Source organism: Molossus molossus, unplaced genomic scaffold (assembly GCF_014108415.1).
Source record: "Molossus molossus isolate mMolMol1 unplaced genomic scaffold, mMolMol1.p scaffold_m16_p_10, whole genome shotgun sequence".
In the NCBI taxonomy this organism is placed as follows: Eukaryota; Metazoa; Chordata; class Mammalia; order Chiroptera; family Molossidae; genus Molossus; species Molossus molossus.
In genome coordinates this window covers 76,465,077-76,477,754 of record NW_023425345.1, presented here as the reverse complement: position 1 = coordinate 76,477,754, position 12,678 = coordinate 76,465,077, and the positions used below count along the sequence as shown (strand labels likewise).

Genomic DNA, 12,678 nt, shown 5'->3' with positions numbered 1-12,678 from the left:
TTTTCCATTTTTTGTACAGATAGAGTGGGAGGGAGGGAGAGGAAGAGAGAGAGAGAGAGAGAGAGAGAAACATCGACGTGAAAGGGACACATCGAGTGGCTGCCACCCACACGACCAACTAGGGCCAGGGACAAACTGCAACCGAGGCATGTGCCCTTAGCGGAAACCGAACCCGGGTCTCTCCGGACCGCAGGCCGATGCTCTAACCACTGAGCCAAACCAGCCAGGGCACCATAGGCATTCTTTTTTTTTTTTTAATCCTCACCCGAGGATATTTTTCCATTTTTTGTACAGATAGAGTGGGAGGGAGAGAGAGGAAGGGAGAGACAGACAGAAACATCGATGTGAAGGGACACATCGAGTGGCTGCCACCCGCACGACCAACCAGGGCCGGGGACAAACTGCAACCGAAGTACGCGCCCTTAGCGGGAACCGAACCCGGGCCTCTCCAGACCGCAGGCCGACGCTCTAACCGCTGAGCCAAACCGGCCAGGGCACCATAGGCATTCTTGATGGGGATTTAAAAGAAGGAAAGTATAAAGGTGTATGGGAGTGGAGTTGTCAATATTTGTTTGCTTGATATAGAGCTTTATATAGGGGTGCTAGTGGAGCGGTAAGGCCAAAAAGTTTGATTGATGCCAGACTGTGAAGAGCCTTGGCAGCCTGTTTCCCCTGCCTCCACCCATTTCACAGTCTTAGCTACACAGCTAGAAAGAGGAAGTCTCCCCGGCTGAATGTGCAAGAGGAAGCACAAGAAGATTCTGAGGGCCTGTGAGCCAATTGTAGAGGCAACAGGAAGACTAACAGACCAACCAGGCCGGGTCTCTCCGCCTAAAGGGTGTCACCACCCAAGCTGAAAGTGTTTGGGGAGATCAAGCGTTGCTGTCTGGATGTTCCGCTCTCTCGGTGGCCATCATGTCTTTGACCTCTGCCTACCAGCATAAATTAGCAGAAAAGCTCACTATCCTGAATGATCGAGGTCAAGGGGTTCTCATTCGTATGTATAATATCAAGAAGGTAAGCATGAGCAACTGGACTAGTGTTAATTATTCTAGCAGTGGTAGGGCAGGGAACTCTGAGGCCAGCATGTTCAGTGGTTAGACTTTCTCCTCTTTCCCACAGGTTTAACTGGCCTTGAGTCACCTAGATTATATTGGCGGAGCGGAAAGGGAGGCTTTTTCAGGGCTTCCCCTTTCTAGATATAATTCTCACCCCAATGAGAGTATCTGCTTTCTGCTGGGTATCGGGTAGGGGTGGGGTGGTAAATAATTGTGTTCTAAGTCACTTGGATAATAGTCTGGAGTCTAGAATTCTGGGTCATATTGTTTACTGCTGATCTAGCACACTCTGAAGATATCCAGAGTTGGGTCTCAGTAAAAACATCGGTAGAAGCACTCTTCAAAAAGGAAAAAAAAAAAAGGTGTGGTACTTACATTAAAACAAAAAGAATAGGTGCTTTCTGAGGTACTTAGAGTCTGAGACATTTATGCTGTGGTTGTGTGATTTGTGTATTTAGGGTAGGAACTGTGGAATTAAGAGGAGCTAGTGGCAAGGGAAGTATAGAGATAAAGACAGGGGTGGGAATGGGGAGTTTCTGGAAGAGAAAATAGTGGGCCTTGGGAGAAAACTTATGTGCATTTTTTAAATAAAGCAAACCACCAGGAATGTGGTTTTTCTGTCTCCTTTATTTTTGTATTATTTTTATTTTTAAAAAAACCCTCACCTGAGGATAATTTTCCATTTCTCTTCAGATAGAGTGGGAGTGGGGGTAGGGGAGAAAGGGAGACAGAGACATTAATGTGAGAGAGACACATAGACTGGCTGCCTCCTGCACGACCCCAACCAGGGCCGGGGACTGAATCAAAACCTAGGTATGTGCCCTGGACCAGAATCAAACCCGAGACTTTTTGGTCTGCTGGCTGATGCTCTAACTGCTGAGCCAAACCAGCCAGGGACCCATGTCTTCTTTAATAGCCCTTTCGGATTATTTACTTATATAGTAGACATAATTGTGACACTGTGTTTCCCACAAAGTCTAACTCCTGAGCAGCTGTTTTCTCATTCCTTCCGGCTTTGGCTGAAGGGTGGCGAGAGCTTCCTCTTTGTGCTGGGGCCAAGCAGACATTAAACTTTGCATGGCAAGACAAAATGCCCAGGTTATTTAGCTCTTCTGATAGTTGGCTTAATGTCCTTGAACTTGTTCCTGACTTACTCTTATGCTTTTATAATTAATTCCCAGATTCCCTTTCCCTAAGAGAGATTTTCATGAAAATGAATGATGCAGAAAGAGGTATGTTAATGAGGGGCAGGAGAAAGGGTTGAAATATAATGTGGTTTATCTGTGCAGACTTGTTCAGACCCCAAATCCAAGCCACCTTTCTTACTGGAAAAGTCCATGGAATCATCTCTCAAGTACATCAGCAAGAAATTTCCCAACATAGATGTCCGAAACAGCACGGTGAGAATGCAATCCATTTTCTCTCCTTTCTCTGAAATAATTATGCTTGGATGGCAGGAGATGGCATAGCCTCCTTTTAGTTTATCTAGGCTCAATCACAGAGCTTTAGGTTATTGTAGTCTTGAGAATTCTGAGAAAGATAGAATTTTCCCAGGGTAAGCTGGAGAAAAGCATTGCCTCCTTCTTCATTGCAAGATTCACGAGAACACTTTGTTTTTTGTAGAGGAAGACAGCTCTACCAACCCAGCTGAGTGCATATATTTTATTTTTGTTACTGTTTCCCACTCAGTGCTTCCTTGCTAATTGTCTTCAAATTACGCATCTGGTGGGATATCTCTTTCTTCTCTCTTAGGAAATATTAGCGCTGGATTTCTTACCATTTCACCTGTAGCGTGTTCTCATTCTGCTTCTTTGGACTTTGATAAATCTCTAGGAACCTTGACAGTTTCTCGTTTAGCACTCTATATCTAGTCAGAATCACATGCAACTAGATAGAAAATCTATCTGTTTAAAGACCCTCAGAGAGTTGAAGATTCCCCAAAACTTCCTCTGGCAGTGTATTTCAACTGTCTTCAAGAACTTTTTAGGTATAACTCCTATTCTTCTTGGGTTATTTTGATCACTTGTCTTCTTTTTTTTAAAGTTTGTTTTGTGTTTCTCTCAGCAACATTTAGGACCAGTACATCGGGAAAAAGCTGAGATAATTAGATTCCTCACCAACTACTACCAGTCATTTGTGGATGTCATGGAATTTCGGGTGAGCTCTCTTTATAACTCAGGCCCCAGTGTGGACATTGGCCTCTGAGGCTATTCCTTCCTTAATATATGTTTGTTTATGTTGCTTAATACAGTTTCTTTACAAAATAAGATGTACTGATATGGAAGGGTATCTAAGTTGCATTGTGAAATGAAAATGATTTGCAAAATAATTTACAATTATATACATAGGAAAGATTCAGAATATTATACATTAAACTAAAGAATAATTTATTAAACTATACATTTTTGTATTATTTTAGTTAAAATTTTAAAAATATTATCCCCCAATATTTTTTACAAATATACTTCTGGATTTCCTAATTGTTAGTATTTTGTCATGTTTGCTTATCTTCATTTTTTTTTTTCTGAACCATTGAGTTAATTGCAGACGTCATGAAGTTTCCCTCCATAAACACATTAGCATACAACTGCTAAGATATTTTCTTACATAACCCCAAATTCAATGATCATACTCAGGAAATATAAAATTTCTACAATATTATTAGTTAATATATAGCCCATATTCACAAATTTCTAGTTGTTTCAAGGATCATACATTGATTTTAGTTGTCATGTCTCTTTAGTTTTTTTTTTTTTAATCCTCACCTGAGGATATGTTTTTCATTAATTCTTGAGAGAGAGAGAAAAGGAGAAGGAGAAAGAGAGAGAGGAAGAGAGAGAGAAAGATATTGATATGAGAGAGAAACATCAATTGTTTGCCTCACGTATGTGCCCTGACTGGGGATCAAAACTTCAACCGTTTGGTGCATGGGATGACACTCTAACTAACTGAGCCACCCGGCCAGGGCATGTCTCTTTATTTAGTTTTTGATCTAGAATAATTCATAGCCTTCTTTTTCTCTTTCATGACACTGACCTTTTTGAAGAGTTCAGGCTAGTTATTTTTGAGAATAGTCCTCAATTTGATGGCTAACAGTGTTTGGTAGCAATACTACATGAATGATATTTTATTTGAACTTTAAACAAGGAGCACGTATTATTTTTGTTAATGTGAACAAACTAAAAAATTATTTAGTACAAATTTTTGAAAGGCAAATTGATAATGTGTTTCAAATTCTTAAAAATACATACTTTTTTTTTTTTGTTAATCCTCACCTGAAGATATTTTTTCCATTGATATTTAGATAGAGTGGAAGGGAGGGAGAGAGAGAGAAAGAGGGAGAGAGAAACTTCAGTGTGAGAGAGACACATTGATTGGTTGCCTCCCACACAACCTCAACCAGGGCTGGGGATGGAACTTTCAACCTAAGCACATGCCCTTGACTGGGAATTGAACCTGAGACACTTTGGTTTACAGGTGACGCTCTAACTGCTGAGCCAAACTGGTCAGGGAGAAAAATACATACTTTCTTTTTTTAAAAGTCCTGACCCAAGGATATTTTTCCATCTACCTTCAGACAGAAGGGGGGGTGGGGAGAAAGAGAGAGAGAGAGACAGAGAGACAGAGAGAGAGAAACCTTGATGCAAGGGAGACACATCCATTGGCTGCCTCCCACACAACCTTGACCAGGGCTGGGGACTGAACCGCAACCGAGGCACGTGCCGCCGACCAGAATCAAACCCTCAACTCCTTGGTCCAAGGGCCAACACTCCAACTGCTGAACCAAACCAGCCAGGGCCAAAAATATATACTTTTTAATGTAGCAATCCTACTTCTAAAATTTTATATTAAGAAAACAATAAAGTACAAAGATATATATGTACAAGAATGTACTCTGTTGCATTATTTTGATGTGACAACTTGATAATTGACTATATCCAATAAATAGAAGTTTAGCTTGGCCAGGGTGGCTCAGTGGTTGAGCGTCGACCCATGCACCAAGAGGTCATTGATTCGATTCCCTGTCAGGGCACATGCCCAGGTTGTGGGCCCAATACTCAGTGGGGGGCATGCAGGAGGTGGCCAGTCGATGTTCTCTCTCATTGATGTTTCCATCTCTCGCTCCTTCTCCCTTCCTCTCTCTCTAAAATCAATAAAGAAAAAAAATTTTTTAAAAAGGTTTAATTAAATTTCAGAGTATATGTCTGTAAATGAATGTTATGCAGCTGTTAAGGCTAATATATATTTATATTAATTGGCATGGAAAAATGATCTTTACATGTTCTTTAGTGTAAAAGCAAATTATAATACAACTTAAGATCTAAGATGTCCCTAAGATATATATTAACATAAATAAACATGCCTATACATGTTTTAACAATAAATTAAAATTATGCTTGTCTGTATTTTCTGCACTGAACATGTATTTTTAATGCATTCAAGCAATAATACAAATTTTAGCATTCTGAGCAGTCTAAGTTTGTGATAATATTATAGTATTTCTTCAGATAATACTACAACATGGGACCCTTGCCTTTTGTGCCCTGTGTCTACCTAGGGAGAGAATTCAGACCATTGATTAGATCACACAATAAAGAGAGAAGTGAGGTCATGGAAAACTATAAAGTCTGAAGGAGGGTGAGGTTAGAGGTTATTAATCTTGGAATTGAGAATAGTGATTATAAATAAGGTAGAGGTAGTAGAAAGAATGCTGGAAGCACTGGGAATGATAAGATCAGGGAGAGTGTATGTAATATAGTAGTGACTTGTGCCTGTGGAAATGTGGCGTTTGGCAGGATAAGTCTGATAGGGGCCCACTGACAACTTACTGAAGAGGAATTCCTTCTATTCAGCAATGTCTCTGTGTGTTACTCAGTGGCTCCCTAGGATCTGTAAGGGAGAGAACCCTGCCCTTCAAATTCTGGTAGTAGCAGTCATCTTCTCTTTATTCTTTATTCATTCTCATCTCAAATTCTACCCCTAGGATCATGTATATGAACTTCTCAACACCATTGATGCCTGCCAGTGCCATTTTGATATTGTAAGATTCTTTGCAATTCTCTTCTGTCCACAGAGAATGTCTCAGTTGGGACTGTGTGAAGTGGGATGGGACTAGAGGAATGGTTAGTATTCCTCCAGGACTATATAATATATAATATATTGTAATATATATAATACATATATATAATATAATATATATAATATATATAATACATATATACACACATATACACAGGAGTGGGCAAAAATAGGTTTATAGTTGTGGGTATGCAAAACACAGAGTTTATTTTTGTATTATTATTTATTAATTATTGCATTATTTCTTTGTATTATAACTGTAAACCTACTTTTGTCCACCCCTTATTATATAATGAATGAATGGCTATTTATTCTGGGACTATAATTCTTTCATAAAAAGTGCTGAAGTTAAAGTGTGTTTACATGTGAAACAGGTTAGCAATGTGAATTATTTAATATAAAAATTATACAAAAATGTTCTTATTCCTCTTCCATCAACCCCTAAATCTACCTTATTTCCTGGCCTTATTTTATCTTTTTAAAAAAAATCCTCACCCAAGATACTTTTCCATTTATCCTAAGATAGAGCAGGATGCTGAGGGGTTGGGGGGATATCAGTCTGCTACCTCCCACATAACCCCAACCAGGGCTGGGAAAAACCATAACTGAGGCACATGCCGTTGACCAGAATTGAACCTGAGACTCATTGGGCCACAGGCCGATGCTCTAACCGCTGAGCCAAACCGGCCAGAGCCCTTCTTGTATCTTGATGTCACTTTTGACTCCTAACTTTTGTTCCAATTTTCTCCTGAATTTTCAGTCCTGTGAATTCCTTCCTCTAAACAGAACCTTTCAGAGTTTATTTGGCACTGTCTGGAATAGTCGGGGAAGTAGGGATTAATTGGCCTTGCTCTTCTTGGGTTCCTGTGTATTTTTCTTGTAGAGCCTCAACTTTGACTTCACGCGAAGTTACCTGGACTTGATTGTAACTTACACCTCAGTTATTTTACTTCTGTCACGGATTGAGGATCGACGGGTACTAATTGGCGTGTACAACTGTGCCCATGAGATGCTGCATGGGCATACGTGAGTTAAGGGGATATAGGAGATGAAGAATCTCATATATGGTGCTATCACATAGGGGGTGGACACAAAGGAAATAGATGGTATGCTTTCTCATATGAGAACTTGTGATCTACATGATGACCTAGGCAAAATAAAGCAACTTAGAATACTTATAAGTGCACACACCAAGAAGTGTACTTTTACATATAGTTAACTCTTTTTTTTTTTAATCCTCACCCGAGGACATTTTTCCATTTTTGTTCAGATAGAGTGGGAAGGAGAGAGAGGAAGAGAGAGAGAGAGAGAGAGAGAGAGAGAGAGAGAGAGAGAGAGAGAGAGAGAAACATCGATGTGAAAGGGACACATCAAGTGGTTGCCACCCGCATGACCCAACCAGGGCCGGGGACAAACTGCAACTGAGTTACATGCCCTTAGCGGGAACCGAACCCGGGTCTCTCCAGACCGCAAGCTAATGCTTTAACCGCTGAGCCAAACCGGCCAGGGCACATATAGTTAACTCTTGAATATCTGCTAGTAGGTTGTCCAGTTTGCATTGTCTCTGACCAGTTTTTAATCCTGGTCTGGCTTCCCCTCTGCTTTTCAGGTTATTGCAAAAGTCAAAGAAAAATTTTTTTAGTATTGGTAGTAATATTAGCAAGGTAAAGCCATTAGAGATAAGTAATGTATGATAATACATTTGAAGCAAAATAGAAATGGATTTTGGATTATCTGCAATTCTGTGCTCCTCCATTAGTGCAAGTAAAAGTATTTAAGGGCTGAAAAAATGAAGACCAGAGGGATCAGAGTAAGCTGTGGCACATTGTTCTATGCATGATGTGTATTTCCATGTGTCTATATGAATACCTAGGCACATGCCTTACCCATTAGTTTTGAATGTATATATATATATATATATATCTTTAAGGGTTATTTATAGATATGGGTCCAGGCATATTATTTGATTTAAAACTAATCAGCATAAATTTATAGAGTACCTATCATGTGTCCAACCTTATTTTGGGTGGTTATATGAAAGACATTTTCATGGACCTGCTCAAAATTATATGATTCTATCTAATCATAGATCAATATAGCTGGGCCTAGAATGGATTTTCTGTACATGTAATTCACAGTTTTTAGTATGTATATCTTTGGAGGTGGTGGAGAATGCCAGCCAGTCTATGCATACATTTTTATCCTATATCAAACATGAAAGTTTACATTATAGTTAAGGGAGGGCTGTAATTTCTCTTTCCTGAACTTTTTTCCAGTGACCCTAGTTTTCCCCGTCTAAGTCAGATGATCCTGGAGTATGATCACCCTCTGAAGAAGCTGACAGAGGAGTTTGGGCCTCACACAAAGGCAAGTTCCCTGAGAGCGTAGGGAATTCCTCTGGCAGAAGTATATTTTTCCCATTGTTGACATTAAGGATTCATTTGTTTTTCCCCACAGGCTGTGAGTGGAGCCCTCCTCTCTTTGCACTTCCTCTTCATCAGAAGGAACCAGGGGGCTGATCAGTGGCGAAGTGCCCAGCTTCTAAATCTCATCAGCAACCCCCCTACCATGATTAACCCTGCTAATTCAGACACAGTAAGTTCTCATTTCCTCTTGTCAGTGGAGGCGGTCTCGCTCTGCCAAGACATCTCTGTAGAGGGCATTTCTTTCAGGAAATACCAGCTCTAAGAGTACTTTAGCTCTCTTCTAGGACATGCCTCTAAGTTGATCACCTCTTGTAGCTAAAAAAAAAAAAAAGTATTTGGTTTGGATCTTTTGTTTGGACCAGGATTAGTGTGTGCCTGCCCATAGAAGGAATTTACTAAATATTCACAGAATGACTGAATGAATGAATGGATGAAACTGAGTCATTAGGTACATATTCAGCCCAGTAGAAATTTGAACATAGGCATCAATTATTTAACAAATGTTTTTATTCGACTACTGTGGACCCAATGTCCTTGCTTCAAAGAAATTATAGTCTAGTAGGGAAGATATGCCATGTACTCATAAAAATACAACTGACTGCACAAAATGAATCTGTGCCAAATGAGTAATTTATACTTTAAGTGGTAAAAGAATTCAAAGGAAGAAGTCATGAGAAGATTTTGAGTTTTGCTCTCCTGTTATTAAAAGTATTTGAACTGTTAAAGAGAAGTTATATTAAACCTTTTGTTTGTCCTTTCAAAAAATGTTTTTATTCATATTTTTAGAGAGAAAGGAAGAGAGAGAGAGAGACAGACAGACAGACAGACATTGATGTGAGAGAGATACATTCATAGGCCACCTCCTGCACACCCCTACAAGGCATCTTCGTGACTTCCATCCCAAGTTTCTTTTCCTTTTCTCAACTCTATTTTCCCCCTTACCTCACTTCCATGATTAACCCTGATAATTCAAACACAGTAAGTTCTTGGCAGGTTTCCCAGCTATTGGCTTATTAATGTGTTGCAATTCAGTCAGGTAAAATAAAAGTTGGTTTTGGTACTCACATTTTAGCTTGATTGGGTTAGTCTTTAGGGGAAGACCAAGTTAAATAACTGCTTGACTACATCTACCTCTCTTTCCACAGATGGCCTGTGAATACCTGTCTGTGGAAGTGATGGAGCGCTGGATTATCAGTAAGTTTTGTGGGATTAAGTGGGAAGAGAGATAGCAGCATGTTACATGGATGGCAAGTATGAAATCTTTCTCTGCACTGTTTTACCCACCTGCAGTTGGGTTTCTTCTTTGTCATGGGTGCCTCAACTCCAATAGCCAGTGCCAGAAGCTGTGGAAGCTGTGTCTGCAGGGCTCCCTATACATCACCCTCATCCGGGAGGATGTGCTACAGGTGCACAAGGTCACCGAGGACCTGTTTAGCAGTTTTAAAGGGTGAGACATGAGAACCAAACTCATCTTATTTTGGGATTTTTTTTTAGTCCATCCACACATGCTTTTTAGTCTCCATGAGTGTCCTGAGTATCAGTGGTAAGGATTAATCTAATTATTGAAGAAATACTTATCAAATACCTACTATTTACTAGGCACTTCACTGGATTTTAGGGGTACATTAATTAATAAGATAGCATAGAGGTTAAGAGCAAGGACTCTGGAAATAAACAACCTAGGTTTGAATTCTAGCTCTATGACTTACTGGCTGTGTGATATTGGGCAAATTACTTAACTTCTCTGTGCCATACCTCAATGTTCTCATCTATAAAAGTGGGGATAATAATAGTACTTCACTGTGACCTACCTCATAGGGTTGTTATAAGGAATGAAAGAATTACTACTTATAAAGCACATAGAAAATTGCCTAATACATTGTAAGTGCTATATATGTGCTTGTTAAATAAAAAAAGACAGAATGTTTGCTCTCAAGGAAATTACAAATTGATGAAGAATAGACAAATTGTTGTGATATAGTAAGGGATTATGATGTGTGAACACAAAGTGCTTTGGAAGCATTTAGAAAGATACTTAAACTGGCTTTGGAGGATCCAGAAAAACCTGGAGACAGACAGACCTGAAGAGTTGAACAGGTGAAGTGGTGTGTGTGTTAAGGCAGCAGAGTTGTTCAAGGCAGAGCAAGATATTCTAGGCAGAGAAACTGTCAAGATTTTAAGGCAAGAGGGAACATGTCAAGTTCTAAGAAATGCAGGTAGCTCAGTGCATGGGCAGCTGGGGTACAAGGGTGCGGATGACCAAAGACAGATTTAGCCCTGGCTGGGTGGCTTGATTGGTTGGAACGTTGTCCCGTGTACCAAAAGGTTGCGGGTTTGATTACCAGTCTTGGCACATACCTAGGTTGTGGGTTTGATCCCTGATTGGGGTAGCTATAGGAGATAATCGATCAATGTTTCTCTCTCACACAGATGTTTCTCTGTCTCTCTAAAAAAATTTATAAGAACATATCCTCAAGTGAAGATTTAAAAAAACAGAGAGAGACATTTAGAGAGGTAATTTCTGAACTTGTATGTCCTGTCACAGTTTGAACCTATCCTAAGAAGGATAGGGAGTCACTGAGTGATTTCAAACAGGGGAATGACATGTTTTATTTACAATTTAGAAAAAAATTATTCTGGCTACAGGGAAAAAAAGTAGAGGGAAAAAAAGTAGAGGGAAAAAGTAGAAGTAGACATTAATTAAGTAAATTAGGAGGACTTGAGGATAAAGTCAGGATTTCCGGTATGGATATTTGGTATTCCTTAAGATAGAGAACATGTGAATAAAAGCAAATTTGTGGGGGAAGACTGTGAACTCAGTTTCGAGCAGGTTGAATTTGAAGTGTCTATAGGACACTGAATATACATGTGTGTCAGATCTTTTATTTTGTGACTCTGGAATTTAGGAGTGAGATCTGGATTCAGATAAGAATTAGAGACTTGGACAGAACCTCTGAGGATACTGATATCTAAGGGCCAGCAGAGGCAGAGTAATCAGTGAGGGATGTTGAGAAGAAGAGGGAAAGCAGAAGTCAAGGGAAGACAACATTATAAAGTTGGTTATCTATGTTAGGTGATGTTGAGAGGTCAAATGAAGTGAGGATTGAAAAAAAGTTTATTGGATTTGGCTGTATATAAAGATGGTCTTAGTGTCCTTCTTATGGACTTCAGTTGAGTGGCGAGGTTAAAAACTGGGTTGTAGTAGGTTTAGGAGCAAATGAGAGATAAGGAATTTAATGAGTAATTCTTTCTTTCTTTCTTTTTTATTTTATTTTATTTTTTATTAATTTATTTTTGTTATAGATGTTTCTCCTTTTCCCCACATTGACTCCCTCCTCCCTATCCCCTCCCACCCTGTTCCCAGTTTTGTTGTCTACGTCTATCGGTTATGCACACACGCATATAAGTTTTGTGGTTTATCCCTTCCCCCCACCTTCTGAGGAATGTCAGTTTGTACCCTGCTTCAATGTCTCTGGGTCTATTTTGTTTATCAGTTTGTTTAGTTTATTATATTCCAGAAGTAAGTGAGATCATGTGATATTTGTCTTTCTCTGCTTGGCTTGTTTTGCTTAGGATAATACTTTCCAGGTCTCAATAAGTTTGATTGTGAAGGGTAGAATAGAGAAGGAGGTGTGGGATTAGGGAAGGGGTCAATACCTTTATTATATTTTATATTTGTAAAACTAACATCCAGAAATGTAAAGAATACAAAGTAGAAGTTGACTACAATCTCACCTCCCGAAATAGTTTGGTGTATGTCCTCCAGATGCTTGTGTTTATATATACACATGTAAAGTTGTGCATGTATTTTCAACCTTATATTAGCAATTTTTAAAATGCAATGAATCCACACTCTACATTATGTTCTGCAGGTTGCTTTTTTCCCCCACTTAGTGTATTTGGGATATCTTTGCATATCAGTCTATGGAGACTTATCTTTTTCTTTTTAACAGTAGAATAGTATTCTATTAAGTGGTTGTAACATAATTTAATTACCCAATCCCCTATTGGTGGACATTTGAAATGTTTCCACTCTTAAAAAATTTATAAACAATGCTGTAATGAACATCCTTAGATGTATATCTTTGTGAGCATTTATATAGGATAAATTATCG

The 12,678-nt window shown here is 39.2% G+C and overlaps 1 protein-coding gene across 1 annotated transcript in view; it reads left to right on the top strand.

Annotated features, from left to right (window-relative positions):
* Positions 1-841: 841 nt before the first annotated feature.
* NCKAP1L (NCK associated protein 1 like) overlaps positions 842-12,678 on the top strand; it is a 42,331-nt gene continuing 30,494 nt past the window's right edge. The window contains exons 1-9 of the mRNA XM_036251150.1: positions 842-1,017; positions 2,348-2,458; positions 3,123-3,215; positions 6,043-6,099; positions 7,021-7,163; positions 8,414-8,504; positions 8,595-8,732; positions 9,709-9,757; positions 9,854-10,010. Coding sequence (XP_036107043.1) covers positions 916-1,017; positions 2,348-2,458; positions 3,123-3,215; positions 6,043-6,099; positions 7,021-7,163; positions 8,414-8,504; positions 8,595-8,732; positions 9,709-9,757; positions 9,854-10,010 — 941 coding nt within the window. The 5' untranslated portion in view covers positions 842-915. The remainder of the gene's footprint in view (positions 1,018-2,347; positions 2,459-3,122; positions 3,216-6,042; positions 6,100-7,020; positions 7,164-8,413; positions 8,505-8,594; positions 8,733-9,708; positions 9,758-9,853; positions 10,011-12,678) is intronic.